This window comes from Podarcis gaigeae (assembly GCF_964106915.1).
Source record: "Podarcis gaigeae genome assembly, chromosome: 1".
Classification (NCBI taxonomy): Eukaryota; Metazoa; Chordata; class Lepidosauria; order Squamata; family Lacertidae; genus Podarcis; species Podarcis gaigeae.
The window spans coordinates 107775151-107802818 of record NC_139678.1 but is presented as its reverse complement, the minus strand read 5'-3'; the positions used below and the strand labels follow the sequence as shown (position 1 = coordinate 107802818).

At 42.3% G+C, this 27668-nt stretch overlaps 2 protein-coding genes across 5 annotated transcripts in view; one reads left to right on the top strand and one right to left on the bottom strand.

Moving 5' to 3' along the window:
* Nucleotides 1-197: 197 nt before the first annotated feature.
* GCA (grancalcin) lies at nucleotides 198-16725 on the bottom strand. Of its 2 annotated transcripts, XM_083714917.1 has the most exons (9): nucleotides 16334-16521; nucleotides 14094-14270; nucleotides 13224-13325; nucleotides 8323-8392; nucleotides 7193-7236; nucleotides 6185-6332; nucleotides 4972-5085; nucleotides 4075-4133; nucleotides 198-2151 (listed from the first exon to the last, which is right to left on the bottom strand). In XM_083714917.1, exons 3-9 carry the CDS (start codon nucleotides 13290-13292, stop codon nucleotides 2125-2127), a joined length of 531 nt encoding a protein of 176 aa, XP_083571043.1. In that variant the 5' UTR covers nucleotides 13293-13325; nucleotides 14094-14270; nucleotides 16334-16521; the 3' UTR covers nucleotides 198-2124. The 2 variants fall into 2 exon arrangements, with proteins under 2 accessions (XP_083571043.1, XP_083571042.1); XM_083714916.1 differs by lacking the exon at nucleotides 13224-13325 and having other exon boundaries at nucleotides 16334-16725.
* Nucleotides 16726-16974: 249 nt separating this feature from the next.
* IFIH1 (interferon induced with helicase C domain 1) overlaps nucleotides 16975-27668 on the top strand; it is a 29873-nt gene continuing 19179 nt past the window's right edge. Inside the window, exons 1-5 of one of the 3 annotated variants that reach the window (XM_083706335.1) lie at nucleotides 16975-17012; nucleotides 17745-17910; nucleotides 19423-19527; nucleotides 25050-25206; nucleotides 27053-27208. In XM_083706335.1, the coding sequence (XP_083562461.1) occupies nucleotides 16990-17012; nucleotides 17745-17910; nucleotides 19423-19527; nucleotides 25050-25206; nucleotides 27053-27208 (607 nt within the window). In that variant the 5' untranslated portion in view covers nucleotides 16975-16989. Of the gene's footprint in view, nucleotides 17013-17688; nucleotides 17911-19422; nucleotides 19528-22043; nucleotides 23046-25049; nucleotides 25207-27052; nucleotides 27209-27668 lie in introns of those variants that run through there. The other 2 variants (XM_083706334.1, XM_083706333.1) reach the window with 2 other exon arrangements.

Here is a 27668-nt window from a genome sequence, read left to right as displayed (position 1 = left end):
AAGTTAAGAATCTTCACAAAATTATCTTCTCTCACCTACAACTGTCACCTACCATGCTGTGCTAATGCTTTCAACGAAATCAAAGTTTAATTAATTAATAATAATAATAATAAAAGATCTAGCATATCCTGCAACATTACTGTAGTGCTCAAGAACTGTATCATCTCAGAGTTACACCGTCTTGGTATGAAAGAATATAAAGCGAGTTCCAAGTTTATTTCCAAACAATTGCCTGGAATGGCACTGAAAATAGTTACTACATTTGTACAGTTAGAACAGTATCCAGTTATTTCAGAATGTACGAAAATCGCTACGTAGCAGATTGCAAATAATCTACAACTATTACTCGACAATTGTGAACAGCAAAATATGCATACGAAGAGTGTCAATGATTTCAGAACTTTGATTTTAAACTGCCAATACGAGTTACAGGGACTGGATGATAACGCAATATCCTTTTAGAAAAGAGTCCATTATACTAGTGAGATTCTATGGGTAGATGCTGCAAGACACAAACAACTGAAGTGTTAAATCCATACATTACTGATTCCATTCTAAAAACAATCTTTCTCAGCACAAGAATTTTTTAAAATCACAATAGGCAAATTGACCCTTAAAATGTTTAGCAGTGACAGAATTAACCTGGATTTGTGCCTTGGCAGCTAAGTGATGTATCCTTGGCTGAGCAAATTGGTCTGAGCATGCAGCTTTCATCATGCCATCAAACATGTCAAGAAATGGCAACAAGGCCATTGAATAGACCCTCTGGCTGCTTCCAGTGGGGCCTAACAATAAAGAGGCTGTCCAATTCTGCCCTCTTCATCAGAGCTCTTTGAAGCACAGAGGAAACAATATATTGTTGTACATCTGTTGATGCCAGCTGCTGCAACTGCACAAAGCCCTATCCTAACCTTGTCTCCCTCCCACCTACTACCTGGGGCATCAGCACCTGCACAGCGGCTCACAAGGTTGGGCTGCAGATTCATCTCAACATATCTTGTAGACCCAAACGTTATCAAGCCCATTGATCAAAGCCTGGAAAGTGTTGCTATCCTAACCTGAAGTTTCACTACGCTCACAAATAATGAAGATGCAAGATTTGGCTTGAATAGTAAAAGAAAAAGCACTGGTATGCATCCATTTACACATTAAACTTGCAGAATAGTAGCTACTAGAAAAAGAAAATGGCATCAGTAAGCTGGCCTGGCTGAAATTATCACAACCATGCAAGAAGCTACTTCATGCCAACAGCTTCCCAGGCAGTCAACATTGTCCTTGTTTCTGGTAGTAACTACAATGCACTGTATGATGCACAGAGCTGGATTCTGTAATCAATCTGCTCAGGCATTTGTTCACAAGTTTGTTCAAATAATATGGGGATTTTAGCTGAGAACAAGAAAGGGTCAATTAGGACTTTTTCTTTCACACATCTAAGAAAGAAGCCTCAAACATTTAAAGGAAAAAATGGGTGCTCTAGAGAGGCACACGAATTCTTCTGAGGATTACATCTTCAAGAGGATAAAAATAGTTAAACAAAAAGTTTTCAACTACCATTAAATATAATCTTCACTATGAACATGTTATACTAGTCTACAGTCAAATAAATCTACTGAACATCCCAAAGAAGAAATATGTTTTAAGTTTGTACTTGTGACAAATACTAATTCTTTTTTATTCCAGGCATTTATTATTTCATAGGCGTGCAGCACATGAAACAACTGAGGTTGTAGAACACTAGAATGCCAATTACAGCTAATCTTTATTGCAATTTAAGCCAGCAGGTATTGGGGGGAGTGCACTTTAAGATAAACTAAACCCTGTTTATAACCATTACATGAAATGTGATTGTTTCCTCTTATCAATCCTGAGAGCATAATCCCAAAATATAAAAAGTCTACCATCCATATGCATAAAGAATGGCACACTTCTAAGAATTACTGTAAAATGTGAACATTTGTTTATTGTCAAACTACACACTAAAAGTCAAATATATTTATACAGAAATGATGCATTAGCAGGCAGAAATGTGGAAAAATCAATGGCAGCTTCATTTTCACAGCATTTTCAGTTAGTTTTCTCAAAGTAGTTGAAATTATACATGGAATTTTCTTCCACAGTTGGCACTCAGATAGCCATGGTGCACTGCAAGAACTGAAAAACAAAAGCAATTTTAATATTAACTGACAATTTAAAGAAAGGGATTTATTAACTAGACAAAGAATGAGCATAGTGCAGTTTGGGATTTGTTCACTATACGCAGGTCAAGGAGTAAAATATATTGGGGCCAATTGTCAAAATCAGAGCAGAATTCTGCTCACAAAATGTTTTTGTTGAAGGAAGGGAGGAGGAGGAAGCTTCACCCTGTAAGTCCATTGTGCCTCCTGAATATCTGCACAGGAGGGCTGGTATTGTTGGCAATCAGCGCAGGGGGTTGTAGAGGGGTTCAGAAACAAACTGTTTTCCTATTTTCACGAACAGTAGCCTCAAAAGCCCTTGTGTGAAAAAAAATGAGTTTGCTGCTTACAGAAGTTCAACAGTGAATTCAAGCAAATATAAAAAGGTAAAAATGTGCCAGTCAAATAAAATTATTGACCAACGAATCATAACTGAATTTAGATATACTTTATTATCAAAACAGAGTCAAGTTTTTTACTGTATGCCAGCAACAGCAAAAACCACCAAACCCCAAAACACACAGATTATCACCATCCTACACAGTACTTTCAGTATTCAGTAACACCCAATGTGGCTCCTCATTACTTGAACAAAGAGTACTAATGCAACAAGAGACGCAAAATTTGATAATGAAAATCATCTGCCCTAAAACTGTGATAAAGCATAGACATGCATCTGTTTAGTTTTAGATGCCTTGGCAGTCTGTTCCCTGTATATTTGTATCTTTGCAGGCTGAAAGCTACACATAGTGGTAGGGTTTGGCAATTGCAGCGAGTTCTGCTACTGTTGAGATGGAAATTGAGAGAATTGAATATGCAGTTCAAGAAATCTATTTCATCAATTCTTCCAACAGCTTTCCATGACAGTAGTAATAATCCAGGAAAATAAAGAACAACTGTGAATGAGTTATGTGCCCCGAACACTTATGTTTTCCTAGCTGAAGGACATGCCATAAACATCCCAAATCTGAGAAACAGTATTTAATGCACAAAGGACCAGTGTTTTGAATACAACGTGTGCACACACCTGCCTAATAACACATTAGTCAAGACTACTCTAACAGAGTGGGCTGGTTCAGATAACCATACTCCTTCAAAGAAGGAATAAAACAGGAACTCTTCAACTAATTTCCTATGAACCGTGGCTTCATATCCTGACTTATTCCAAAGCAACTACTCAGAGTTTCCTGGTTCAGACAAAATAGAGTTTTGGAATATTTAAATAGTTTATGGAATATTTCACTCACAAAAAGGAAGGAGCAAAAAAGCGACATGCATGGCCAAGAGATTCATTCATCTCTGCTTAGAAAATAGAGATGGTCTTAATCCTAGAGCTGTGGATTCAAGCCCCAGGCTAGGTGAAAGATTCCTGCATTGGTTGGACTAGATGACCCTTGTGATCCCTTCCAACTCTACAATTCTATGATCCAACACCTAACTGCAGTCAAAATAAGGCCCATAACAACATTTGCAGTTACTATTTAAGATGCATTAGAAATGCATTGTTTTTGCAGATTTTCCAATGCAAAATTTATTGGAACTCCTGCTCTCCTATTAGCATTCATACAAATAGTTTCCAAAGGCTGAACATCCCGGAGTACAGTATAACCAAACTGGCTACAGTATAACCAAACTGAAATCTTGAAACTCAAGATTTCAAGCATGACAGTTCAACTGAACTAAGGGTGTTGGGAGAAAAACACAGTCCAAAAACTTGTTTAATGCACAGAACACCACAGATGAGATTCTGAAAGACGTTCAACACTATTCTGAGATTATTTCCCAAGAACAATCACTACTTTTGAGAGAATTCTTTCTCCAGAAAAAAAAATCTGAACATATTGCAGGTACATAATGAAAGTTCTAATTTGAACAACCAGTTATTAATTATGTTACTTACATCATCGTATACAAGATTCACAATGCCCTGTTGCATGCTGTCTCTTCTCCTAAAGAAATCTGTTAAAAGAAATTAACATTTATATTGTAAACATTCTGATGCACATTCTGAAACTTGTTTGCATGCTCAAGTCTCACTGACTGGAACTGGGCTAAAATATTATACCAAACACAAGATTATATCCTCCAAAAGCAACCTTCTCAATCTAGTTACAATAAATTCCATTAACTGACAAAGAAATCAGACAATTCTCTCAGTAATGTTCAGTCCTAATCAAGTCAACGAGATTATACAAGGCACAAAATTTGGCCCCAGATGTTTCAAGTTTATGCCGTGCTTTGCAGCTACCTGAATATTATGCTCCCAGACCCAGCTGCTGAGTATTTTGTCACATTTACTGCATTTTGTATTTCACAATGACCTGATTTTTAAGCTGAAAAAAGTAAGAGTGCACAGAGTCCTTGGGTTGCATCAGATACTGCCTACGAAAGAGCGAATAGACTTCTGCTTGCATATTGGGACTTCCAGTATGAGACCTCCCTCTCCTCTTGCTTGCACACCCTCAAAATCTGTTCTGGAGGATTGTCAACCCTACAGAGCAGATTTTGGGGTGTGCAGGAGAAAGAAATGGGAAGTGAGTGGAAGCCCACTTGCACATCATGGGATTTCACCCCTTAAATTTAATCTCACTTCAGATTCTACTACTGCATTACTTAGAGACATGCATCATTTTATTTGTATGCCACCTTTCCACAGTTCAAACCGTGCTCAAGGCAGCTGACAACATAGAAAAATTACAGTTACAAATGTAACAAAAATACAGTTACAAATGTAACAAAAAAAATCAACTGGCATCAGATACAGAATTGTTACAAAAATAACTATAAAACACCTTACCCGTCAAAGCCCGAAGCTTCACGCAGCAAGCCACATAGTCATCAAAAAAGATTCTGCCATTCTTGCTGTAACGTTTTACAATAGCAATTAATGTCTGTGGGCTTAGCCTATAACCTAGACAAGGTCAAGAAGAAAAACATGTCAACTTCAGAGCAAAAGGCTTAAACAAGCGTTTTTGTTATCTTAATATTTTTAAACAGCTCCTAGCATTCACAGCCCTCTTTGAACTAAAACTCAAGAGGGGAACACAATACATGCACTCCAAGAATAAAGCAGGTGTTGAGTGAGGGAGCTGCATCTTTCCCTTCTAGGTACAGTGGGGAAATTATATAATACTATGATATATTCCTTCCTTCCCAGACTAAGGGAAGGAAGGCAGGTCCATCGCTCTAAGGACTGTCTCACACATTCGCTAGTGACCTGGATATGGATGTCAGGAGCAGAGATGGGCAAGTGAAAGAGAATTGTTTAACCTTCCTCCCAAAATGCTTTTCCTGCCATGTGTAAATATGAATTTAGAGCCCAAACTGTGAGAAGGGGACTGTAGAGGAAGCAATGGGCAAGGAAGAGAAGGAATAAGCACATGGCTGATTGTAGACCACCACCTACCCCATTTTGCAAAGACATGGGCTCCCAGAATCACATCTACAGCTGTAATGCTTGTCCCAAACCCCGAGTTCTCAAGCACATTGATCAGAATGGATTACTAGAAACTAATAGGACTTCAAAGATGTCCTCCCAATCAATCTCCCTGTTCTCTAATAGGAAAGCCAGCAGCTTTTTCTACTGTGCTCACACTGGAACTATTGCCTTCTGTCATGTATGCCTGAGCAATTCAATCCTGCATTATTTGTATACCCTGTAATCAATCAATGAAGATTTTCAAAATCCCGGACAATTCAGACCAATGGTTGTTTTGTATGAAGATGCTTTGAGAAGAGAGCAGCAATACATGATTCAACTTCATCCTTTCAAATGTCAGACTCCTGTTCACATACATCCTTCAATACTCTGCTCAGAGTTCATTTAAAGGCTTGCTCTTCTACCCATAGACAGAGCAAGTTATGACCAAGATTTATCTAGAGCCAATCACTAAAATACTGTATAACGTCCTGAATATATCATTTTTAAATACCCTTCCTAGCAACCCATTCTACTTTTACAGGGAAATAATTAGTTACTTGAAAAAACATGTCTAGCCAACGTATCATACCCATAGCTACAATGACTTGAGTCAATTCATGAAGTTCCACAGTTCCGCTTCGGTCTTGATCTATCATCATGAAATTTTGTTTCCAAGCACTGAGAGCGGCCCAGAGTTCCTTAAATTCATTGTATCCCATTTTCCCAGTATTCTCTCTCTAATGTAATAGTTAAGAAAACAGACCATCTTGAAGAAAGTTGGTGAACAGAAATACATAAACCTGCATTAGATTTTTTGTTTTGAATACATGTCTTCCAACTTCTTATTCAGGAGTTTGCTTACAACATTTTAAGCTGCTGTTCTACGTTCAAGATATCTGAGCAAGTGAAATTATTTCTTGTTTTTTTGTTTATTTACACCCTGATCTACAGGATGCAAAGGGTCAAGAAGGAAAATCCTTAAAATATCAGTGTGTTCCAAGGCAGCACAAAACCAAGTACTGCCAACCTAGGTGGTATGAAATTCAGTTTATTTTAAGTGTAGTATGCTTTCCAAACTTATCTCTAATATTACAGGCTTTTTTGTTTGTTTGTTTGTTTGTTTTTAAAACCGCACACATTACTTTAAGTTATTTCCTGTCACTTGGTACATAAATACCATTAAATACTCACTACTTTGTTGCTGTTGGTCACATTTGAGTTGGGATAGCCCAGTAACTAGCACATGCTGGCTAACACACTGAGCCTGTAGTTTAAACTGCAGTTCCCACTGCACAAAGCCAGCAGCTGTAGCTTAACCCCCAGAATCAGTGTCCAGAATTAGCTTTGCTGATGTATCCAGTTTCTGTTAACACAAAATATGGAGTGAAGGTTCTAAAGCATGTTTTTGAATGCTTAGATGGCCCTACAACCTCATCAATCTTAGTTTCTTTTCATCTTTCAAAACAAGATTGTTCCTAAACATATTCAGAACCCTGCATCCCGAAACCTTGGTCCTGTTGTATATTGAACCTGGGTCCAGCTGGTTTCATATGAAATTAATTTTACAGTTATACTTAAAGATTTTTGCCAAGGATACATCCAACATTGATATCATAATTCTGCACGTCTCCAAGCTGAATGCTGAAATTACAAGTGAAAGATGCATTAATTCTAGATGGCATATATTGATTTCAGCTCTAATAACTATTGTTCAAACTATCACGACTAGCAACATAATGATGTTTATAAAGACTAGCAATTCATGTATAGGTAATGGCTAGCAAAACAATGGCTAATTTATATATAAAAAAGAGACAGACATAAAGAAAATGTATTCAGAATACTTTTCCTGTTTTAAAGGTTTTATACAACCTGTGTGAATTAGCATGAGAATGGAGGATACTATAAAATTTACATCAGAAAAGTAAAAGAAAAAAAGTATTCCTTGATAAAAACAATTCAAGTAGCATGCAAAGCATGCTATGAATTGAGTTCAAATTAGCAACTGAAAGAATTCAGCAATGAATATGCTTCCTTGATAGGCAGAAAGTGAGCAGAAGTATCGACAAGCAGGAATAAGTATTCCAAGTCATCTGAACGATAAATCAGCTATGACAATAGTTGAAAACATCAACGGCAGGAGGCAGAGCAAGAGGAACATCTGCCTTCTGAGCTCTTCGGATACACAGTCACACCTTCATGTATATCCAGGTCCATTATGTACTATGGGAATGCCAATCATCACATGCTATAGTTTGGATAAAAATCATTCCTTACATTTTATTAAGCCATCTGCCACACTCATTGTTTGCTGCATTACACATGTTGCAGGGACATTAAATGCAATATTTATCACTCAAGGCATAACTGCCCAAACAAGTCACGTGGCTACAGATACAGAGAGGCAAACAGGACTTAAGCAAGTCAAGAGGGAAATGAAGAACAATCTTCCCTGACTTGAACCTGGGAGGCCAGAATTAAAATCTCCACTCAGCTGCGAATCTTCCTGGGAGACCTTGGACTGCTCACAGTCTCTCAGCCTAACCTACCTTGCACCACCTTGAGCACCTCGGAGAAAGGAGGAATATACATCTAATAACAAACTTAATGTTTTGCACTAAATCGCCCATCAGCCCCAGCCAGTGCAGCACTGGCCAAGACAGATAGAAGAATGCAATAACTTCTTGGAGATTGAATTTAAGGTGTTCAGAAGCAACAAAGTCTTACGAGAATAAGTTCCACTGATTCCAGACTGGGTTAGACATCTCTGTAGCTCCTCAGCATCCACTTCACCATCCTGTAAAATTAATGCATAACAAATTTGTGGATCAAGTATACCAACCTATCTAGTAATACAAAATCAAGTATGTGTGAATTTTATTTGTTAGCCAACTGTTCTACCTCAGTTAAGAGAATTAGAATACTTCATGAAAATTACTCATCTAGAAATTTGCCAAACTAATTAAATTTAATAACTAAGCAGCAACTAACATTTCTTAATTTTTTTAAAAAATGAAGCAGAACTTCCTCATGTCCAGCAGTGATATATTTCAATAGCACAGCTTTTTCATATGAAGTTTTTTTGCTTGAATTTTTTTCCACAAGTGTTGAATCTATTTTAAAAGTTTCATGTGCAGCTTTGTAAATCACAAGGCGGATTATTTTAAAACCAACACAAGATAGCTTTCCCCCACCATTATCTACTTCCCTGCAGGAATACCCTATGCCTATATGTTCATTGTTGTTTAACAGGTCAGCTCAAATCCAGCTGCGTACAAAAAAAGGATCAAAAAGTTACCTTAAGTTTAGAAGATATCTACATGCGAGAATAGTATACATAAGAAAACCAGAAAATGAAATGAAAGACTATAAAGTAGCTCTTTGAACAGTTCTGAAGCTCTGTACTAATGCCAGTGAGCTACTTGTTTGATCAACTAAAGCTTATCACACAGAAGATTTGCTTACAATGACATGAAGCATTTCAACTACCATGGTACATCAATACATTATCCTACTAAGATGTCACACCTAACACGGCACAAAGAATCTTGTCTCCTAACATGCACTTAATGTAAATATTACTGTAAATTACTGTATATCATCCCCTCCCTTGGGATGATTTTTATAGCAATAAATAAAAATGAAAAGCTTAGTGTGTGAGCTTCTCCAACGAAAATGCAAAGGGGGAAGTAAATTCAAAACCCACTACTTCATTTGCACCCCATGCAAACCCAATTATCCTAAAGTGACTGGGCTTCTTACAAGAAGTTTCCCAAAAGCATGTGTAAATGTATCTCTTGTTCTAACCTGAAAGGGAAGGTCTTCCTCCTGGCTAGGTCTAAGAAACTATTATATGCTGATCATAGGTTTCAGGAGAAAGAATATGAACTTGTGTTATTTAGCCACATTTAAACACTAAAGAGGTCAAACATCTCTGGTCAACTGTGATCTATGTAGTCACATCCTAGAGATAATTGTCCAACATGACTATGCAATAGTGTGAAGGTACTTATGCCATTTACCCACAAATACAAAATAATTTTCATTGGGTAAGCTCACAGGAAAGAAGGATTGTTGGAATTTGATGGTAAATACATTTCTGAGTCTCACTGACTGACCACAATGCAACAACACTCAGAAATGACTTCACTGGCCTGCTTTTACCCACCCCTCCAAAAGTAATACCCATGTTACTGCAAGTTTCTACCTGATCAGTTCTTTTGAGTGTCAAGGCCCACGCTTCCATCACCCCACTGGTCCTGCTACATGGCAGATGACAGACTGTGCTTATTTGACTGGTACTTCAGGAGTGAATGTTTATTCCTCCTATAAAAAACTAAATTTACTAAAATATTACACTTGAGAATTAAGAAAAAAAATATGGAAGTCATCAATTAAGGTCCTACTTGGAGAAAATCAAAGCACGTAATTTCCCCCCTTTTTTCATATATGTTACCCCATTTACATACAATTACGCTAAAGTAGTGGTTTTCAAACTATGTATTGGGGAACCCTTGAGTTCCTCAGAAGCTTATCAAGGGTTCTTCAACAAAAACAGTTATGGTGAAAAACTTCCCAGAAAGATGGCTTGTCAATACCTTTCCTGATCTCTCACAGCTACAGGGCTGTGTTCAGTACATTCTGGAGCACTCACAAAGCAATCTTAAGCATTTTACTCCAAAGCAATTTCCACTGCATTCAATGGCCCTTACTCCTCTGTAAGGGTGTTCAGGATGCAAGGTCAGTTTCTGTGGAGCCAAAAAGCCTGGATCCTACTTAAGATAAATTCTGAAATGTGAATTACAGAATTCCTTTGCTCCACAGTAGGTACCTACGGTGTGCTTCACCAGGTAAGTCAACGTGGAAAGGGTTCCCTGAAGATACAAAGTTTGAAAACCACTTCTGTAAAGCTTTGAGCAATGAAAAGGTGGCAGTGCTTCATAACGTTATTTCCAAAAGAGGAACTACACTTGAAACCAAAATGTATTTTTACCTGGAATCTACATTTAATTACCGTATGTGCTAGTCTAATACAGGTGTGCTACTGAACTACAACTCTCACCAGCCTCAGCAAGCATGGCCAATACCCAGGGATGATGGGAGTTGTAGTTCAGCAACATCTGGAAGGCCAAAGGTTCCCCGCAGCTGCTCTAATATATACATGGAGTTCCTACAGTTACAAGAGTGTCCCATTATCTTCAGTATTCTTTTTCATATTTATAGGCTGTTCCTTATGACTAGAACACAGTTGTACTATTGGGAAAGCCACTTTAAAAAAAACACAACTCATTTCTTCAAAGACTTTCCTAGATTTCTGTGGACTCACCAACTCTCAGTACGATGAACCCCCATCCTGCCTGCCATTAATCTAGACCTTGCTGCCTTAACTACTTCAAATGTAAACGGGGGCCTGAATCCAGTGATGCATCCACAAGACTTCAGTATTGTTTAGAAAACTTTATAGAAGGGCTGAAAATTGTTACATTAAAATTATTCTACTTAATAAAAAAACTGAAAGCTACTTAATATATTGGCCACTTTTCTAGACTTCATAGTCATGGCTTGCCTTAAGCCATTTCCTCATACAGTATTTCTGGTGAAGTCATTCAACAACTCACCCACACAGTGTCTAGTGCTGGGTCCTCAATGTGACACCCATGACCACCATGGTGTCCTCATGCTGCTTGCTAAGCTCATTTTGGGGAGTTCAGAGTGTCACAAGTTTTAGACTTCCAAATGTGTTCCTGGGCTTAAGGCGTCTAGCTAGGGATCCCAGGCCTAGTGTTTCAAAGCAGCAGCTGCCAGAGTGAAGCACACTAGTTCTGCTTTGAACTTAACAGTGTTTCTGGTTCTCCAGAAGAATAAAAACAGGAGGCAAATACTAGATTTTGCTAATTACCTTCCTTTCTCCTTTTCTGGTTTCAGTAAGGTCTGCCTTACAACCTGAAGTGGAAAGGAGCCACTGTCCCTGTGCACAAAGGAAGACCACCTATCCCACCGTCACTTACTAGTGCTACCCCAGAACACACTGCTGCATTCCCCAATCTAGGAACAAGGGTACTCTGGAAATTTTCTCTTTCTCTGCTAGAAGAAAAGAAAGCCCTAAGTTTCCATCCTGCTCACTCTCCTCCTACAGTCCACTTCAGGTACAATCCTCTATCAACTTTCCACTGCTTAGACTAGCTTCAGAAAAGCATACTCAAAATTCACACATGCTCATTTAAATAAGTATCAGAGTTCTAACAACTAGCTTAAAATCCCCTCATCTATCAGCTTGTCCCAATGACCAGAGGTAAAAGAGCATGAATTTGGCCAGAAGCATTTGTTTTCCCAGCAACTATGCAAACAAAACATAACAAATAAGGTTCTACCTTCTGACCTAGTTCACATCTTGCATTAAGTAATTATTAAAATAAAATATAATCTGCTGTGAATGAGCAGCATGCTGCTGCACACTGCTGGAATCACAAGTGTTTCACTCCTTCCCTTCTTCTGCCAACAAGCAAACCGCAGAATGGTTTGCCATGTTGTCCAAACTCAGGCTAATGCTTGCAAACCATGAGCCTACGTTTGGCTAACATGACAAATCAGACCATGCCTTGTTTTCTAGGCAGCACCCAGTAGCAGTCAGTGAGGAGCACAGTGTCTGCAATTTCAACAGTGTGCATAATACCTTAACTATAATTTAATGTGGTGTGAAACCATGCCTAAGTGTGGTCTCCCAATATTTCCATTCAAAAGTGCTTCCCTTTCATGCTATGCAGTTGAGCCTTTTTTTAGTTAAAGAACTACTGGGTTGTTTTAGACTGAGATTAAATACTAAAATAGTACCAAAATATTCATTACACATTCATTACATGCAGTGATCAGTTTCTCCCACCCAAGACCACTTTTGTGGATTAGGAGTGCCATCTAGAGAAGGCAGTTGCTACATCAGATGACATGTGATTATTCTCAGAAGCATTTCTCTGCTAGCTCATTCGTTCTACAAAAGGAGCACTATATATAATCAAATGGATCTATGAACACCAAAGCCATCAATGCCTTTACTTTAAAGAGTCATGTGTGATGTGAATAACACTAGGTTATCTCCAGTGGTGTCCATGCATGAATGAGAAGGGCCTGAAGTCATACAACAGTAGTTGACCTTCTTTTCCTATCTCCCTCAGCCTCTCATGTTGTCCCCAAAATTTTATCCATAGGGTCGGAGGACTTTCTGGACCAGATTTTTGGGGATGGAAGGGGGAGGAAAGAAAGGAAGGCTTGTGCAATGTTGCCTGCTATTATTATTATTATTATTATTATTATTACTACTACTATTATTATTCCATCCAAGGTCCTTGTTGATCATTAAAATACAGTTGTTTTAATATGCTGGCTCTTTGCAGCCATCACTTACAATGTGAAGAGTGGGCCTTTGGACCTGGCTTAATCACACCAGCACCAAAATCTGAAATGGTACCCCTGGTATGAAGAAGACAATCACAAATGAAAGTTGTGCCTTCCCTAAAATGTCTTACTGAAATGCTAACATGTAGGATGTAACATGTAACAACTTGAAACCTTGCTTGGTAAAGACTGTAGAAATTAAAATGCCAAGGGGAGAAAAATCTAAAGGAGTTACTCACCTGGAACTGGAGTTCTTCATGAATATTGCCTTTGCAGATCCACACTCTTGAGAGAATGCATATTGGCATCACAAGTCCCAAAACGTTCTAGAGACCAATGACCTGTGGGGCCATGCATATGCCCTTTCGTGAATCTTTACTATAACCTTTTTTTTTAACCAGTCCTTTTGCCCAGATTACACTGGTGCTACTCTATAAAATACCTAGCCACATACAATGTATATGACTCTTCCAACCCAGAAGCCTGCTTCAGACTCAAAATTTAAAAGTGCTCACTTTATTATTACTTCATTGATAACTATACAAAATTCTATATAATCCTGTCAGCATTGAAAAGGGAGCACCAAGGCAGTTACAAACAGCCTCCCCATCCTTATGACATATAATCCTGGAAATAAAATTATCTGCTCAGTGATTTGCAGCCAAGGAGCTAAAGTATCATATTTAAGAGTCCCCACATTCTTAGAAAGAGAACCTTTTGTTTCAAAGGCTAGGCAGTATGTATTAAAGTTGCAGACAAGACAGTTTTTGAGATGATACAAGAAAACTTAATATCTAAATCTATAAGTAAGAGCCAAATTTACACATGTAGTTGACTGACCAGGTGGGAAAAGAATGTGACTAAGGAGCTTGGCCCGTTTTCAACAATATCACAACCCCCTAAAAAAGAAATAAAAAGAAATAGAACTATCTAATGCCCATCTTCAATTTACAATGTTTTCAAGCTGCAAATCACTGACAGATCTATACAGATGTTACTGTTAACATGTTAGCAAACAAACTCCTGAGGACTAGTCTATGCCTTACACTACAATCAAAACATAAGAGCCCTCTTTCAAAACTTTAAGATAGTAACTTGAACTAACATACCTGTCCAGCAATAGCACTGAAAAATGTCCACAAGGGATCAGCAGCAGCAGCTGCAGCATAGGCACCAGAATAAACAGAATAGCCAGGAGATCCACCATGGGCCACACTTTGCACTCCTCCAGGAACTGGCTGACCCATTGCCATTTGCATTGGCACCTGTCCACGGTAAGCTCCATACTTTTGAGGAAGAGGAAAAGAAGAACATACATATTTCACTATATTTACCAGCTCATCACAAACATCTATTGTCTATAACAGATTATTTTCACTGAACTGAAATGCCTCACAAACTCAAGGAGTGTATGTGCACTACAATTCTAATATCACTACATCTTACTATGGTAACGTTTACACTTATAGAAACAGATAGTTTTCTTGACCACTAATTTGGGATTCACTACTGTAAGGGTATGGTGGCACAGGAGGCATGGTACTCTGGCAGTACAGAAAGGGCAGTTCAACAAAGTAACATCATAACAGAAGCAAACCAGATAAGGAGTACGAGAAAGTAGCGCTGGAAATCTGAGTTTCCCCAAAATTGCACCAGCAAAGAAAAAGTTAGCTAGTTCAGCTACTTTTGCAGTGGTGATGCAAGCTACTTCAACTAAGTACACTGTACCTAGCCAAATGAGGAAAAATATGACTACTTACAAATACAAAGTAGTCCAAAGCACACCAGTGCTTAGTATTTTGTTTCAATTAGTTTCCTGCAACTGAAGGAATTCCAGCACCACTATAAACTGAATATTTTTATTTGTGCAGTAAGCCAGGAAGCAGACTACTATCATCAAAGCTTCTTATTCTAGGGGTTGGGTAAGCAGGAGGTTTAGCATTACATGCCAGGAAAACACTCTTAGGGAGGAAAGGTAAGCTTTTTTCATGAATATCATCGTAAAAGTTCTTGAATACCATTCCCAAACAGACCTGGCAAGTATTTGACTACTGCCAACCACAAGACTGGTCTGCAAGTTTTAATTTTGAGTAGAAAAAAGCAGTTCTACTTAGAAATTTATATATACCAAATTCACTTGGATGCAATAAAACAATTACTTTGACTCAATTTGAGTTAAAGTTTAAGGCTAGACTTCTAGCCACACATACATATATATTAATGGGGTGGCAAAGAGGTGCTTGAGATTTCACCTGATCTTCCCTCCAGATCAAAGGGGAGGAGAGAAGTCCAGGAGATTTTTTGAAATCTTGTTTTTATGATGTATGTTGGGTATGTGATTGGAAAACTTTAATTTGAAAAAACACCAATTAAATTTATATATATATAAAAGGAGATTTCACCTGATTTTAGTCAAAAGGCAAAGAAATTTCCAATTCTCTTAAAGCAAGATCGGATGGGTTGCTATTCATCCATTCTTACAACCTTTAACTTGCCTGACAATTTATAAATCAATTCAGCCTGCAGTCATGACCTTATTTACCTGGGATGCAGAGCAGTGACAAAAGACAAATTATCCTTCCCTGCAAACCACCACCCCCCCCCCAGGGCCCAGTGTCCTACATTAGATAGCTTAAAATCAGCAAAGACTGCGACAGCTGAAATGATTTCCCCAGGCACCACCCGCTGTCTTCCTACACCTACAGCAGTGCATTTTCAGTGCTTTTAACCAAGGGACCTAAAAACACCAGTACTGCTCTAACAGATCACCCAGTTTCTAGAAGCACGGCCTAAGCACTCAAAAAATCTTCTTGCTATGCCTTTAAGCGGTGGCTCCACAACCATGAATTAAGTATTCAAATTTAATAGGATGGCAAGCGGTACGTCATCCACAAGGCAGAGGCTGGGCCAGTTATGAAGAGAAAGAAAGGGAGAGGTGTCTTTTTCCCCCTCCTCCTCTTTTCTTTTTTAAAATGGCAACCCTTTAGCTCGCTTATGTGTCAGAGTCAGGCACGCCTTCCATTTCCTCCCGCTGTAAGAGAACAGAGTCCTCCCTCTCTCCCTCGCCTCTTGCACTGCACACATTAATGGCTTCTCCGCCAACTATCGGGGGGGGGGGGGGCGCTCGGCGGAAGGAGACCAATTTCGGGAAGGCCTTAAAAAGAAGGGCCTGGAGCCTGAAGGGCCGGCCGGCCGGGCTCCCTCGGCTCTGACCTCAGCCGAGAGGACGAGCAAGGAGAGACTGACAGCCGCGCCGCCAGAGAAAAGGGCCCGGCCGGGTGGGTGGGGGAGAGAGGGACGGACAGACCGACAGACAGGCCTTCCCTCCAATCACGCCCTTTCTACTCACCGCTCCGAACCCTGGGTACGTCATGTCGACGTTAATGAGAGGAAAAAAACGTTGAGAGCGGGGTGGGGGAGGGGGAGCCGTTTCCCGGATTCACAGCTCGGCCGGACTCGAATCTACCACGACAGCCGCTCCGCTATCTCGCCAGCTCTTGCCGCGGTGGCTTCCTCCTTCTTCCTGAAGTCGTCGTACGGAGAAGCGGAAGTTCCTTCGCGGCGCTCGCTCGCCCGCCCTCTGGCCACTGCCTTGGGCTTTTGACTGGCTGAAGCTTCGCCCCGCCCTCCGCTCGCGATAGGTCTCCGAGCTGAGGAGGAAGGGCGGAAGAGTGAAATGGGCCGCGAAGTTCGGGTGTCTGCGTGAGGGAAGGCAGGTTCGAAGAAAGACGGCGTCCGTGACGTCTGAACCGGAAGTAGAGGGGCGGGGTGAAGATCAGGCCATTGTTTTGCACCACTCTGACAGGCATATGAAACTCTTCCGCCTTGGAGGCCGCTAGACGGGCCACAGAGACAAAAAAAGTTAGGGAGTAATGCATCCCGTTGCCTAGATAGAGCACTTCTGGGTCTTCGCCATTAAAATCCGAAGAGAGAGTTTGCTGAGGGGCGGGGGGGATAGGGAGCATCAAGGGAATTTTCCAATATGGTTTTTTTACTTATTTTTTTATGCTTTGTTGTTGTCTTTCTGGGTATGATTTGCAAGTATTTTCTTTTCTTTTTTAGATGAATGTCGATTTTTGCCTGTGTATTGTTTGTTTCCAGGTGTGATATTTTTGGGGGGAGGGAGGCAGGGAGTGTTTCTGAGCATCATTCATTTTTTCTGTGCGTGAAATAATAGGTATTTTATTGTGTCCGCCCCCCCCCACCCCAGTTTCTCAGATTTCCAAATGTGCTCCCAGGTCCTGAAAAAAAGTTAAGAGACTCTATTTTATAATTCTGTAAACTACCCGGATGGCTTTTTGTTGAAGGCGGCATGGAAATTTTGTAAATAAACAACCAAACAGTAAGTCCAAACAGGCATAAAATACACAACAGATACAGTGTGGCAATTCAGTGAAAAAAAACTTTTTTGCTTCAAACTATTTGCGTCTGTGTGTCACAAGCAAACTTGGGGCAATGCAAATGAGTTTGCTAAAACCTGTATGATCAAAATGTATTTAATTAGCAAATTGTGGTTTCCACATTTCATGTGGGGGGACTGAGTAGCTAATGGCTTGCTATAGCTCTTTAAAAAAAGATTTAAGAACTATTCTCTTTATGGGCAAAATACCATGTCACCACAGTAATACATCACAGGCCATATTTCTTCAAGATGCAGGCAGATAGCAGTAAAGTTGTGTGTGTGTGTGTGTGTGTGAAGTTATCTTGCAGACAATATCCATGTGTCTAAATCTTTTCCCCCCTTCTCTTATGAAATGCAGTTTGTTGCAAACTTACAATGCCTCGCCCCTGGGTATTTGTGACAAGGAAAGAAGCAGCAGATCCCAAACCAAGGCAAGCAGGCTCACAGATGACTGGTCAGCATGGGAAAGAAAGCTGGCAGGAATCTCTGTGTGCTTTGGTGCTCCAGTAGTGCTCACCAAAATGGTATTTATCAGTGGAAGTATTGTAGCATCATCTCTTGCGGCCAAGATGATGTCACTGTCAGCCTTAACCATTGCCAGCGGTGGTGGAGACCCAACAGGTGGTATGGTGCTGATAGTCTAATCTGTTGATGCAGTAGGAGTTTGAATGGCTATGAAATATACTATGATAGTTGGGGCAGCCATTGGACTCTCTAAGAAGCAGGCCCCTTGTGACACAAGATTTCTTGACGAGGCCCTGTTCCAAATTCCATTTTATGGGTGTTCCATTATCTTACTTTTTTTATCTTAAAGCATTTCTAAACTGCTTAGTATTTTGAAATATATAAGCTGTATACAAAAATACAATGTAAAGCCAATAAAACTTTAGGGAAATTTTTAATGTTTGACGTTTGACTTTTACATTTGTTGGGCAACCCAGTCAGACGGGCAGGGTACAAATAAAATTATTATTATTATTATTATTATTATTATTATTATTATTATTATTATTAAATTTTAATTAATAATAAAAATAGTATTATAACAATTTAAAATAAGTATTATAAGAACACAATAGATTAATAATAATAAAAACAATATTATAAGAACAGATTAAAAACTAACAATAAAACTTTTTTTATCCTACTTACTTGATTCTCTATAGAAATGGTAAACCTGGATTAAATGGAAAAATAATTTAATGAGGGCAACATTGTGTAGAAGCTGTGCAATTTTACATCCATGAGCAGCACTGAGTCCACAGCAATGTAGAAGCATCCTGTTCACTTCCCACAAAGATCAAATGCCACCAGATCTTTTTGTCTCTCTTTTTTTAATGGGGTAGCTTTATTGAAGTACTTATAAATCTCACTTTCATATTAAATATCACAAGGTGGTATGCAACCTGAAAACCCAATACTGCAATAAAAACAGTAAGAATGTCAGACACATCGGTAAAGCCAACTGGGCAAAGTATCTCAGGTTTGAAAAGGCCTGTCCGAATAACAGTTTTTGACAAATTTAAGAAAACAATCAGGTAGGACTTCTGCCAAACCTCTATTGGTAAGCAGTTCCACAGACCAGGGACTGCCACATCAAGGCTCAGTACCGGGTAATAGGCTAACTGAATGCCAAGGACCATGTGGGACCCAGGGCCCCATCAGAAGATGTCAGCAATGGGAGGCTGAGCTTTAGAAATTAGCAAGTCCTTCAGGTACTAAGGGCCAAAGATAGTAAGTGTTCTAGATTGTACATCTTTCAATGTAGAGCACCAAGGTGGTTTATTTGCTCTTCTCAAATATGCCTTTCAGAGCAGGCCATGGTCACTGCATTATGTAAACATTTCATCATATTAGGAAATATTAGACAACTTTCACTTCACATTATGAAAGGAAACCAATTGAACATGATAGCTGCATTGTTGATGACCTTCTCTTTTATATAGTATGTATGCAAACATGATGCAATAGCTAGAAATAAAGCATAGAAATGTTATTGGCACTGCTTTCATCATGCCTGTTTGGTTCCATTTCAGAATCTCTCTATTGGCATTTCCTCCTTAATTTCAATCAATCAAGCTCCTTTATTGGCATTGAAAAAGTGCATCGTATACATGGATCGGAACACGGCACGAAACATGGTAGGAGATACTTTAGGATAAAACTGTCCAGACACTGTGAGGGACGAAAATGGCTTTTAGGACCCATGGTGATGTAATTTCATAGTGTCATTTAAAAATCCTGCTCCACAACGTCATTACTACAATTGTTCAGCAGATAAGACACCCTGGGAGAGTCAGTGCGATAAATCCCCTGCTTCAATAAAGGAGCCAAATACTTATATTTTTGCATAAAATGGGCAATAAAATAAAACGTGTGATGGATTCAACCTGTTTGTACCACAAGGGCAGCATCTTTCAGAGTATGGGATTTTCAATAATCTACCTTGCAAAACTGCAGCTGGCAAGACATTAAATCTTGTGAGGGCGAGCACTCTGCATAGATGGTGATTGTAAAGCTGGTGTAAATATGGAGTGTCCTGGCCAGACGAAGGTGGAGTTCCCGACCCCAATGGGGAACAGGTTTTTTGGGCTGCACTGAAAGGGTTTGGAATTCAGTCTCTAGGATTCTGCACTTGATTGTCTGGAGTGCTTCCAGTTGTGGGAGCATAAGCAGTAAGTCAAGTGATAGGCCACACGTTCTGATTTTGCTTTCAATGCCTGCTAGCCATTTACCACCTTCGTTTTAAAATCCATAAAGAGGGAAAATAAAAATGTGAAATGCCACATGCACTTATTATCATGGAGATTGCCAGTCACTTGTATTTTTGTTTTCTTAAAAACGATACTTCCCTTCTGACTGTGAATCTGAAACCTAAAGAAGGCTGCTTTGATAAAATCCCCTTCAGCACTAGCTCAAGTTCACACACTTGAATTAGAGACAGGGATTTATTTATTTTTACTTTATTTTGTAAAAGCACTCTTACAAGCAGATTCTAAGCATGTTTATTCCAAAGCAGTCTCACTTCATTCAACAGGATTCACTTCCAAGTGTGCACACGACTCGTGCCATTTTGGCTGAAAACACCACAAAGATTTCAACCTTTGGTATTTTGTGGGTGGGATTCAGTCACATACCAGGAAATTTATGTTGTACAACTGAAGTACATTCAGCACCCTTCCTGGCACCACAAACCCACTTTTCACAACAGGGAGGGGAGAGAGAGAGAGAGAGAGAGAGAGAGAGAGAGAGAGACAGACACTCTGGGTGTTAAGAAAAGTTATGGAGAAATGTGTTGGAAAGTGTGGTTTAACAATTGCTTAACATTACACTGAAATTTCCAGACAGCCAACTTATTGAGCATTGGTAGAGTGTGCCTGGGAGTTTCTAGAAACTAAGCAACATTTGTGATTTTTTAAATGGATAATTTGTGTGTGTGGACCTGCCACACTAAAAAGTATCCATTTTGATTTGTTTGCAGGGAGGTTAAACAGTCAGTGTGTCAGGCAAATCTTCCCTGAGTGCATTTTCCCTGAACATTCCTGCAAAAAATCCTCTCTTTTTTGGTGTGTGTGTAAATGGAATTATTCTGCAATAATAATAATTTCTATCCCACCCTCCCCAGCCAAAGCCAGGCTCAGAGCAGCTAACAACAGTAAAATAATACAACATTCTAAAATCATTTCATTATAAAATTAATTCAAATCAGATTAATGGCAACCATTGGGCTAGAGTTCTGTGAGGATTGCCAAAGGAGGGGGTCAGGCTGTGCCCTGGCCAAAGGCCTGGTGAAACAGCTTCATCTTGCAGGCCCTGTGGAAAGATGTCAAGTCTCGCAGGGCCCTAGTCTCTTGTGACAGAGCGTTCCACCAGATTGGAGCCACAGCCGAAAAAGCCCTGGCTCTGGTTGAGGCCAGCCTAACCTCTCTGTGGCCCGGGACCTCCAAAATGTTTTTGTTTGAAGACCTTAAGTTCCTCCGTGGGACATACCAGGAGAGGCGGTCCCGTAGGTACAAGGGTCCTAGGCCGTATAGGGCTTAAAAGGTTAAAACCAGCACCTTAAACCTGATCCTGTACTCCACCAGGAGCCAGTGCAGCTGGTATAGTACCGAGTGAGTGTGATCTCGCAGCGAGGACCCCATAAGGAGTCTCGCTGCAGCATTCTGCACCTGCTGGAGTTTCTGGGTCAGTCTCAAGGGCAGCCCCACGTAGAGCGAGTTACATTAATCCAGTCTGGAGGTGACCGTCGTGTGGATCACAGTGGCTAGGTCAGGGCGAGAGAGGTAAGGAGCCAACTTGGAGGAGATGAAAAAATGCCGCCTTTGTTATAGCTGCAATCTGCACCTCCATGGAAAGGGAGGTGTCAAAGATTACACCCAAACTCTTAACGATGGTGCTGGCACTAATTGCGCCCCCCCGCAAGAGATGGGAGTTGCCCCCCAATCCCATATCGTCCGACCCAGCCAAAGGACCTGTCTTCGAAGGATTTAACTTCAACGGGCTCCCACGTAACCATCCAGCCATATCCAAGTGCTTCAAAACAGCTTTACTTACCAGGCATGTGATTGAATCTCGCCAGAAAATAGAGACAGTCAAGAAACCCCTATTGCGTAACCTGCCAGTAAACAAATCTGAATGAACGCTCAACAAACAAACCCCCTGGAAGTGACCCTTGAGCCAAACTGGATGCAGCAGGGACGGGAACCTGCGATCCTGGAAATTTTGCACTCCAGTCATGCCTCGGTATTGGCCATCCTAGCTGAGAGCGGGGCATGGCGGTACAACCACCCCTGGAGACAGACACAAGCCCCCCCCCCCCACACACATTCCTTGCGAAGGATTGCGTGGGTTGATTGGGACGGCGGATCGCCGTGGTTGCGTCCTTTGTGCTGCGAGCAAAGCACGGGAAAGCGAAACTCGCCAGCAGGAAAAAGCCGACCAGCGTTTGGAAACCGAGCACCCGGCGAGAATAGAAACCGAAAGTGCCATGTCCTATAAGAAGCGGCCGGCGGAGTCGCCTAGCCCAGTGGCAAACGAAGCAATCGGTAAGAACGGAGTATTGCTCCTGCCTCCAGGAAAAGACAAAACTTCCAAGAGCAACGAGAGAGATTGCTTGGCTTTAGTTGTGTCTTTCTGAGCAACAGCCACGATCGCCCTTCCCCACGTGCAGACGGGGCGGTCCTCCTGGCCGAGCGAAGAGACCCTGGACGGCGGAATGGAAGCGGCGGCCCCCTCCCGCGACGAGGCCATCCTGTACCTGATCTGCTGCTTCAGAGGGCGAATCAAGAGCAACATGCGCGTGGCCCCCGTGCTGGACCAGATGCCCTCTTTGCCCCACGAGGAGAAGGACGCCATCCGAGCCGTGGCGGAGCGCCTCGGGGACGTGGAAGCGGCCGAGCAGCTCCTGCGGGCCCTGGAGAAGGACCGTCGCCCGCCGGGCCTGTGCCAGGAATTCTACGAGGCGCTGTCGAGGGGCGGCTTCAGCGCCGCCGACTACGTGGACCCCAGCATGAGCGAGCTGCCCTCGCCTTCCCTCGAGGCCATGGACGACACGGGCAAGTTCCTGGTGAACTTGTTCTCCATGACTCTCGTGGAGAAGCTGAGAGCCACGCAGGTAGCCGATAAGTGCCAGCTTTTTACCTTCGAGGACGTGGAGCGGGTAGGTAACGCTGCCTGAAACAATTCGTCCGTGATCCAACCCCCATCCCACACAAGAGAGAGAGAGAGGTATTTGGGTATATATATGATAGGATCACAGAATTGGAGAGCTGGAAGGGACCATGGGGGTCATCTAGTCTAACCCCCTGAAGTGCAGGAATCTTTTGCCCAAAGTGGGGCTTGAACCCTGAGATCAAGAGTCTCACGTTCTATACCGACTGAGCTCTCTCTCTCATCCATTCACATGTTTAGGGTAAGGTTAGAGGGCCCATCCCCACATTAAGATCAGGTTAAAGGTAAAGGGACCCCTGACCATTAGGTCCAGTCGTGGCCGACTCTGGGGTTGCGGCGCTCATCTCGCTTTATTGGCTGAGGGAGCTGGCGTACATGTGGGAGCTGGCATGACTAAGCCACTTCTGGCGAACCAGAGCAGCGCACAGAAACGCGTTTACCTTCCCGCCAGAGCGGTACCTATTTATCTACTTGCACTTTGACGTGCTTTCGAACTGCTAGGTTGGCAGCAACGGGAGCTCACCCCGTTGTGGGGATTCAAACCGCCAACCTTCTGATTGGCAAGTCCTAGGCTCTGTGGTTTAACCCACAGCGCCACCCATGTCGCTTTAAATATTCATTGTCAAGGGGATTTATGCGTTCATGGTGGTGGGGGTTGTACTTGCTTTTATTGTGCGTTTTGTGCTTTCACCTTGTATTTTTATGTTGTGAACCACCCTGAGATTTACAGGTTGAAGGGCGGTATAATTAATAAACTGACTAACAAACAAACCATTCTGTGGAATCGACTGGCTAAAGGCTTTCCTTGGACTGCACCACTCGAAGCTGGTGGTGGCAGGGTGGAATTGCAGGTTTGATTGCTACCTAGTGTTGCTGTGTTGTTTTTCCATACAGTCGTACCTTGGAAGTCAAACGGAATTTGTTCTGGAAGTCCATTTGACTTCCAAAACTTTCGGAAACCAAAGCGTGGCTTCTGATTGGCTGCAGGAAGTTTCTGCAGCCAATCGGAAGCCCCGTCGGATGTTCAGGTTCCAAAGAACATTTGCAAACCGGAACAGTCACTTCCCGGTTAGCGGTGTTCAGGAACCAAAACATTTGACTCTCAAGGTATTCAAGAGCCAAGGTAAGACTGTATTTGGGAAATAGGCATTCTGCAGACAAATATTCAGGGCAGTCTGTCTCCTGACAAGTTATTTTTCTACATGGAAGGATTCTTCCCCACCTGCACTGAACATTCTGTCCCCATCGTAGTCCTGGAATAGTACAGCACAGGAAAAGCTTTACATTTTGATTCACACTCGGAAACACTCCATTTCTCACAGGTAGCTTGAATAATGGGTGTGACAAGTTCCTTTCCCAGAAGAAACTGTGAACGTGAAATGCATCGTTACTGGTCCAGGTTGTGCTGTTGCCCACAGAAATTGCATTTTTGAAAATACAGGACTTATGAGCCCCTTTCTCACTAATGGTTATACCAGCCCGGGTCCTCCATATGATATGGACTACAATTCCCACCCCAGGCACCGCGGCCATTCTTGCCAGAGTTGATGGGAACCGTAGTACATAGGAGCAAGAGAGGACCAGACTATGGAAGGCTGGTTTTTACACACCAAGCTTCCCATGGAAATACTTTTAATCCAGTATTTTCTCTGCAGAGCAATAAAGGAACCTGTTTTATAGGTACAGTCGTACCTTGGTTCTTGAACACCTTGGTACTCGGACGTTTTGGCTCCCAAACGCCGCAAACCTGAAAGTGAGTGTTCGGTTTGCGAATGTTTTTCGGAAGCTGAACGTCCAACGCAGCTTTAGCTTGAGTGCAGGAAGCTCCTGCAGCCAACTGGAAGCTGCGCCTTGGTTTGCGAATGGTTTCAGGAGTTGAACGTACTTCCGGAACGGATTAACTTCGACGACCAAGGTATGACTGTACTATGATACATCTTACAGAAGTACCAGTGTAAGTATTCCTTCCCTCCTCCCTTTTCTTTTAACCCAGATCAGAGCCGAAAATGCAGCAACAGGGAATGCAGCAGCAGTGAGGGTGCTGCTGAGCAGAGTAGTGCAGAAGAAAGAGTGGCTGTCGCCGTTTCTGCAGGCCCTGCGTGACTCTGGGCATGAAGATGCCGCAGATATCCTAAGTGGACATAAAGAGGGTAAGAAAAATGATCTTATAGTTTTGAAAAGGTATAGTTCTTAGCCTGCCCGTTGTACATGAAGGGTCTGCAGTTGCACTGGGGTAACAGAAACATAGGGCTTGCCCACACTTAACCTTTCTCTTGCACTTTCCAGACTCGGTCTGCACTTGAAAGCTCTGTGTCCAAGACCCCATTCCTTTCTCTCTCTTTTTGTTCCGGAGTTTTCCCTGTGAAAACACACTCCTTAAAGCTGAATTGGAGCAAATGGGAACCCACAGAAAACTCAAATTGGCACTTGCTCCGATTGAGCGCCAAAGAGCAGATTTTTGCGTGGAAAGCTCTCGCGCAAAAAAGGAGAGCATTTGGACACAGAGCTTTAAAGTATTGACTTCTGCCTGGAAAGAGCGGGGCAGAAGGTGTGAATAAGCACATGCTGGGAACTGCATATGTGTAAATTTTGACATGAAAGCTGCAGTCCAATGTACGTACACATCACATGTTAAAAATTGTTGAACTCTGTTAAACTTACTTCTGAGGAGATGTGCACAGCAACGTGCTGAAAGCAACAATATAAAGCACGCTTATACAATTTTAAGCAGTTGTGGAATCCTGGGAACAGCTGCCCAAGATGGTAGACTAAGACATGACTTTACCTGATTTTTGGCATGACAGATCCAAACTCAAAAATTACACCATCCATTTAAACATCACAGTATGTATTGGTTTCTAAAAATCCCAGGCACTTCCCACTAGTGCTTAATAAAACTCATTAAATACATTAAAAAAGCAAACAAACATTCCTACTCTCCCTCCTACAGCACCTTGGTCTGAATTCACCTGGGGGAAAACGATAGAAAATCTGGGCACAGCTCTTTCAACACCTTGCTTCAAATTTGAGTTTACAGTGGTGCCTCGCAAGACGAAATTAATTCATTCCGCAAGTTTTTTCTTCTTGAGAGTTTTTCGTCTTGCGAAGCACGGTTTCCCATAGGAATGCATTGAAAATCAACTAATGCGTTCCTATGGAGCCCGCTTGCCAGGCTGGCGGTGTGGAGAAGGGCTTTTCTCCCCACCGCAAGCCTTCAGGACAGGTACGGAAACAGAGGGGAAGGCGCGCAGCGCTTCTCCTCTGTTCCCGGGGCTTGCGGTGGGAGGAGGGTTTTTCCTCCCCACGCCAACATTCAGAACAGCATTCTGAAAGTTGGCGGTGGGAAGGAAAACCCTCCTCCCACCGCAAGTCTTCAGGACAGCCATCCGAAGGCTGGCGCGGAGAGAAGGTCTCTCCGCCCCACCGGCAGCCTTCGGAGCAGCCATCCCAAGGCTGGCGGCGGGAGGAGGTCTCTCCGCCCCATCGCCAGCCTTCGGAGCAGCCTTCCGAAGGCTGCCAGTGGGGCGGAGTGACCTCCTCCCGCCGCCAGCCTTCGGAGCAGCCTTCCGAAGGCTGCCGGTGGGGCGGAGAGACCCTCCCGCTGCCAGCCTTCGGAGCAGCCTTCCGAAGGCTGGCGGCGGGAGGAGGTCTCTCCGCCCCACCGACAGCCTTCAGAGGAGGTCCGAGGACAGTGGGGAAGACGCGCTGCGCTTCCCCACTGTTCCGGAGATTTCCCTATGGGCTTTCGTCTTGCGAAGGAAGCCCATAGGAAATTCGTTTTGCGAAGCGCCTCCAAAATGGAAAACCCTTTCGTCTAGCGGGTTTTTCGTCTTGCGAGGCGTTCGTCTTGCGGGGCACCACTGTAAAACGTGACATTGGTCTACCTTATGGTTTATCTCCCTGCCTTGTTGTGTCCCCACATTGTCTGTTTTGCTCGCCTGCGTATGGGGGCTGATCTCTGATGTTGCTAAATAACATTTTGTTTCGTGTGAACAGAGCAAATAGTCAATGGGATGCCTGCAGGTGAGACTATGGGCGCTGAGGAACCTCAGGTACTTGAGAATCCAAAGCAGGGTGCTGAGTTGGGGAGCAGCTTCACCCGTGAGGAGAATGCCTCAGAAGAATCGTGTGGAGGAAGTTCTGCAGTTTCGGGTAACCTGTCAGCTCGGCTTTTTTAAACAAAGCTTATTTACTTACCATATTTTTCACTCTATAAGACGCACCCGACCATGAGACGCACCTAGTTTTAGAGGAGGAGAACAAGAAAAAAAAAATCTCTCCCTCTCTGCGCAGTGCCCCTTCAGCGAAGCAGGTGGAGAAACGGAGCCCCTTTCATTTCTCCTCCCACTTCGCTGAAGGGGCGCTGCGCAGAGAGGGAAAGCTGCGCAGCACCTCTCCAGCGAAGCGAAGCCAGGAGAGCAAGAGGAGTCAGTGCGCACTAATCCCTCTTGCTCTCCTGGCTTCAGGGATAGTCGCTGAAGCCATGGAACCTGCATTCGCTCCATAAGATGCACAAACATTTCCCCTTTTTAGGAGGGGAAAAGTGCGTCTTATAGAGTGAAAAATACGGTACTTGGTTGCAGCATGGGAGCTGCCCTGTAGTGGAGCTCCC

What these genes read in the sequence shown, in the direction of transcription:
- GCA (XM_083714916.1), bottom strand. Translation starts at nt 16,357, where the DNA reads ATGACGTACCCAGGGTTCGGAGCG. An exon ending in AATCAGTGGAACTTATTCTC is followed by an intron (nt 7,237 to 8,322) that starts GTAAGACTTTGT and finishes TTGTAATTTCAG; the next exon opens with CATTCAGCTTGGAGACGTGC. An exon ending in TCAAGTCATTGTAGCTATGG is followed by an intron (nt 5,086 to 6,184) that starts GTATGATACGTT and finishes GACCTTGTCTAG; the next exon opens with GTTATAGGCTAAGCCCACAG.